Here is a 6,000-nt window from a genome sequence, read left to right as displayed (position 1 = left end):
AGGGCAGCACAGAGCTCGCAGCAGTGAGCAGCAAGCAGCTTCTCCGTGCAGCTCTGCTGCTCCCTGCTGCACTAGGTCATGCCCACTGGGGTACAGAGGCCCTAGGGCAGGGAAGCAGAGCAGGAGCCCAAATCCACAGCCTGCACCTTCCCTGTGTACAGATCTGGGGGTCCCGGGTCCCCTCCTGTCCCCTGGAATTGCGCACGGTGGTGGGGAGCTTCCCCCCACCACCCAAGCCCACAGTAGGCAGTGGGGGAGTGGGGGCAAGGGGCTGCAGACCCAGGTTCATAGCCCTGGCAGCTCGGGGCCGACTGGGAGAGCAGGGGCTGTGGGTTGGGGGGTGAGGGGCACCAGCAAGGCTGTGGGGGCTGTGGAGGGGAAATGAGAGGCACAAGCAGGGCCAGGAGGGTGTGGAGGAGGACCTTTAATTTTAATAACAGATTTTGGGGGGGTTATTTATTAGAGAATTTGCAATTTTTTTATCAGGGAAAACCAGGATTTGGTCATTAGCCTCCATGGAGATTTACTAGTACCCAGACTAGTACCTGCATCCCTCCTTTAATTCCTGTCCTACCCAAACTTTAAAACCAAATGTCTGGGAAGGACAACAGCATTTCTATTCAGGCAGCACTGAAGGAGTCAACAGATTTCATGGTTCTTTATAATCCACCTGATTCCTCTACATTTCTCTTCACTCCACAGGTATTAATGACCCTCTGTCCTTTTTAATGGTCTTGATTTCCCCCTATTCAAGCTATTCTTTTTTTTGTAATTTTGCTGCCTGTTAGTCATTCCTGGTAAAGCTTCCCTTCTAATTCACAGCCATGCATACTGTTTTTAGCTCTAGCTTAACTCACGTGGCAATATTAACCCAAGTAAACCTTAACTCAGGTGTAGAAATGACTGTAAGTGAAGTACTGGATGCACCATCAGGATGCTCAGAAAGGCTATTGTTTTACTAATCTGAAAAAGAGATGTACATTTAACCACACGTACTGTGATAACTATAGAACTATTGAAATAATGGGCATTTTTACACATGTATGTGTTACAGCATTAGGTGTTTTGAAAAATGCCCAGCACTGCGACACATGCAGTTGTATAAGCAGCAAAATGCACGTCAGCATGGAGAAAATGGCAGTGGCACACTTTTGAACTAAAACATTTCAGAGGTTCTTAAGATCAAAAGTGCGCCACTGCCATTTTCTGCGCACTGGCACACACTTCACTGCTAATACAACCGCACGCGACACAGTGCAGTTTGCCTCAGCTCGCTTGTGGAGCAGAGTCAATTAACGGAATCGATTAATCAGCAGATCTCTTGGACTTCGCTGGAAAAAATGTGTGTGTATAAATGCTGAATATCTTTTGTGTGTTTTTCCTAGTTGGTTGTGTTTTTTAAACTTAATATATAATCTAGAAAATAAGAGCACATTCCAATAAAGTTTGTTTTTCTTTGATCTTAAACTGAATTATATAGCACTAGGCCCCTAACATATTAGCAAAGCTTGTTGTTTCTCTTTAACTGAAGAAACATGATGACCACATCATCTCTCTCTTTCCCCCTTCCTCCCCACACTTTTCAAAATCCTAGATCTACCCATGCTTAACACCAACATCAAGATAAAGAATAGCTCAATTTGCCACACATGGAATAAGAGTCCTTATTTTCTTTCAGAATTAGATCCACTTTGGTACTTAAAGAAATCAAACAAATATAGGCATGATTGTGATAAAATCCTAATTCCGTGCTTACGTACTCTTTAACCAGATTCCTCCTAACAGAAACATGAAGAAGATTTCTAACCATACTTTCAAAGGTAGTCACTGACCGTGTGGGCCTCAGCTTTTCACTTAAAGTTCTTCCTCGGACATCTAACGACAGAGACACCCTACACCAGTGGCCATTTTCTATTATTTTGACTTCAACTTTCAGGAGACTCCTGTATACTTTCTGCGTAAGCAGAAGAGAAATAACTCTCTGAGAAATAACTGCTTGGGGAATCAAACTGCTACAATTTATTTCCACAAAACCATGCAATATTAAATGATACAGTGAAACCATGTTTTAAACACTTTTAAAGGACTAAAACCCTGCAAAAAATGAATTAGACATGCACTAAAGCCCAAGCATTTAACAGTTTTCCACTCAATTGTAGAATTTCAAGACCACCAACCCAGGACACTGGCAAAGATTATCAAATGTATTCTCGGCTGGAATTTATTTTCATCAGGAGGCTAAGGCCACATAGCAACTGGAAAATACTTCATGAAATCTTTGGCTGAGCTATTACACTTTGCAAAGAAACTTTTTTAAAAGTCCATACTTTCTAGAAGGTTAAATTTGGGGCAGAATGAATCACTGGGAAAGTATGTATGGCATAGAAAATTGTCCTCTCTGAAGATCAAGCAAAATGTTAATACAAGTGATACATTTTACCACTCAAGTACTGCAAAAAAGTATTTTAATAGGCTTACGGGTCTGGGCCAGTAACTAATATGCAGGATTGGGGCACAAGTACCTCTGGGCGAGTGGGTGGGGGGGGTGCGCATGCACGCACATGTGCGTGTGTGTGTTCGCACGTGTGTGCGTGTACGTACAATGGCATGCACTTGCACTCACGTGTGCCAGTGTGATACTCAGCATTATAAGTTAATAAAATTTGGAATGTGTGGCCCAAGGAAAGCTGCAACATGTCAGCATTTGTTTCCCCCTCTCTCCCCCACAAAAAAGAGACCAAAGTTTGAATTTCAAACATGTGTCTCAGAACCAATAGCCTAAAAGCTGTCTGTTCAAAATTGTGACAAATTTTATCTCAATTTTTTTTCTTGAACTGTTTGCACTGAAGTGACCCAAATGGGTATGTTTTGAAAGAATGCAACATTTACCAGCATTTTTCTACTGTTTTATGGAAGCTGAATGTTGGGTCATCAGTCATTGTCTACTACAGAGCAAGCTCTCTGGAGGACTACACTTCCCACATTTCAATACAAACTCAACTTTGTGGAGGTTGTACTGTTCTAAGATGCAAAGCCCCTAGTGGAGTATGGATACCCAGACTACAAGCCCCATAGGTAATGTGTTTGGAAAATGAAAGTTCATACAAAATTACATATTTGGGGTCAGCTGAATAAAAGAAAATAAAGTGTACATAAGTTAAACTGTAAGTAAACAACAAGTCAGGTTTCAGTTATTTTATTGCAATTTTCATCATGAATGATCAAAATAGACCCTCCTTCAAAATTCTGTTTTCATATTCTTTTCCTCTCTCTTATGCTTCCTTACTTACGTCAAGGAAAAGACTGACTTTCAGTTGAACTGACCTCAATCAAAGAATATTTTATATTTTCCTTCAAGAAAATCAAAAATTTTCAGCAAGATAGAATTTTTTAATTTGATTTGCAAGAATGGTATTTTCTGGAAAAAAAAAAAAAGAAAGAAAGATTTTCTAAAAAAAAATTACTAACTGACTCTGCTAACTGCAGCTCTGCAAAGAAAACTGGAAAGTAATAAAACTGACATCCTTGGCAAGTCTCTTGCTTGATAGTAATACCAAAGAGAAGGGGGTTTGTAACAAGGCATGAAATTTGTTATAGAAAAGGAAAATCATTATTTATTTTAATTAGTACCTCAGACACTGTGGGATACATAGCAGAACATAAAGATGATACATCACAGCTACAGAAAAACTGCCCAGGAAAGGGAGTATGCTAGCACCAAAACCCCAAGGGAACCAAACAGCTTACTTAAGGGGTTGTAAAGTTTCTATCTTTGGGTTCAAAATGGCTAGAATACTGAATTCTCTGTGGTTTGCTATCTAGATAAAGACTAGGAAACTGATCATTTTCATAAATGCTCTATTAAAACATACTGCTATACAGTGTACATAAGTTAAACTGTAGGTAAACAAGGTCAGGGTGCAGTTATTTTATTGCGATTTTCATCATGAATGATCAAAAATAGACCCTCCTTCAAAATTTAGTTTTCATATTCTTTTCCTCTCTCTTATGCTTCCTTACTAATGTCAAGGAAAAGACCTACTTACTACATTTTTTCTTACTGGCTTAGTTTTGATACTTTACTGTGGCAAAACTGAGCTCTTTTCTACACAAAATGGATCTCTTGGATATGCCATTTTATGTTTTATTTAGATAGAGGATCGTGAGAGTATAGTGGTTCATACTGCACCCTTGGAGCATATTGGACTTCTGTTTCTGATTTCAAGCACATCTGAACTTAAATAAGCAGGTGTGTAAGAACTCTGAGACATTCCAATAACATATATTTAATTAACATATATACATGGTTGGTATTTTATATTACAACATAAGATTAGCAGTTTTTCAAGCCAAGCATGTATGGCAGTGAAGGAAATCTAGATTGAATTAAGTTACCAACATACTCATGCTGGAGTTTAAAACAATAACAGAATTATACTGAAATTGCTATTGCTGTGTTACCATATGCAGAAAAGACAGGCTGTGAAAAGCCAGCACTACCTCAGGGGAGAAGAATGAGGATTGCCATAGTTCATTTATAATTTTTATTTGCAAAAGGATCTCTTTGTTTCCTGGTTTTGATTAAACTTTCTTTCTGTTCTTTAAAAAGATGAATGGGCAGGGAAAGGAAAGGGCCAATGTTAGTCATGGTTGACCTGCTTGGGAATTTGATTTGATTTGGAGATGCAAAACTCAAAGGACTGAATGCTTATTTGTAGTTTCTAAGAGCAATAACCCAAAATGCTGATGTCTCCCACTTTCTTCATCCTCATGTCCTCCTTACTATTCTCTCCCCTTAATTTTTATCTGAGTTGGTAGCAGAATCTACCTTTCCTTCTCCAACAGCAGCATCATTTAGTAGAGCTCACTCTGTTATACAAGTCTTCCGAAAAGTTCCTTCTCAGACCTGCTTTATACCCCAAACATTTAGTAGCAGCAGCAGAAGCAAAAGTTTTCTAGAGAAGACTTTGTATTCTACCTGCCAACAGCAACGATACTAGCAGAGCCATTTGTACTGAAGAGTCTGTGCTGTCAGGAGCTCTCATGTAGGATTTGAAGCTTTCCAGGTGCTAGGAGTCATTGCTGGGGAGCCACGGCCTGCAGCAACAACACAGACAAGTACCAAAAAAGGGAAGAGGAGGGAAACTTACTTCAGAGGAAGAATCATATAACATGTCTGGTTTTGCTTCGTGGGAGGGACGAACACTTGGGTCAATTCCAGAAGTAAAAAGCAGCTTGTTCTTCAGAAAATATTATAAATAGAAGGAAGAAAAATATAGAGGAGCCAATACCTGTTCTTTTTAGAGAACACCCTTTTTTTTTTGTTTTTTTCTGTTTGTTTGTTTTGTATTTTTAGACTGATCCCTGAGTCTTTTTCCAAACAAACCAGGTTTATTAATCTGAAACTAATTTTAATTATTGTCAAATGTTCATTTTTCATTGCTGGTGTTCTTCTTGGAATTCCTTCCAGTTTCTTTATGCCCCTTTTAAAGTGTGGTCCCTGGCAATGAAAGCGATGTTTCAGTAGAGACCCTGCCAGCACAGAATGGGTTGCTTGCCCCGTCTGTGATATCCCTGTTAATACCGCTCAGAATACATATAGTCTTATTTACATGATTGCACATGATCACATGGCTGACTCCTTTATAAAGTAAGATGAGCAAAGTTTCTTCTACACCACTGAGAAACACAGTCAGATCCATGAGTAGGAGACCAGAAGAAGAGCTGCATTCTTACATTTCTGAAGGTGTGTTTTTTTCTGTTGCTTCTTTCTTAACCCTCTCGGCACAGACAGCCTGTAAAGGTAAGATGATGCAGGCAGACTTTGATCGGTTGTATTTCACACACGGTTCTTTTTCTGGATCCCTCACTGAGAGAGAAGGAAAACACAGACTCCAATGAATTTTTTTTTCCAGTTGTCAATCAACACAGAAATATTTAAAGCTATGTTTAAATTATTACTTGTTCTCTGGGCTGAACTCAGTTAAAAAGATCACCTTT

The 6,000-nt window shown here is 39.4% G+C and overlaps 1 protein-coding gene across 1 annotated transcript in view; it reads right to left on the bottom strand.

Moving 5' to 3' along the window:
- Positions 1-5,614: 5,614 nt before the first annotated feature.
- The window catches only part of LOC149858233 (sodium/hydrogen exchanger 2-like), a 59,309-nt gene continuing 58,923 nt past the window's right edge, over positions 5,615-6,000 (bottom strand). Inside the window, exon 12 of the mRNA XM_090060387.1 lies at positions 5,615-5,869. Within this exon, the coding sequence (XP_089916513.1) occupies positions 5,733-5,869 (137 nt within the window). The 3' untranslated portion in view covers positions 5,615-5,732. The remainder of the gene's footprint in view (positions 5,870-6,000) is intronic.

Source organism: Crocodylus siamensis, chromosome 8 (genome assembly GCF_052110815.1).
Source record: "Crocodylus siamensis isolate JL-2025a chromosome 8, ASM5211081v1, whole genome shotgun sequence".
In the NCBI taxonomy this organism is placed as follows: domain Eukaryota; kingdom Metazoa; phylum Chordata; order Crocodylia; family Crocodylidae; genus Crocodylus; species Crocodylus siamensis.
Note: the sequence above shows the minus strand (reverse complement) of the source record. Positions and strands in the feature narration are given on the sequence as shown.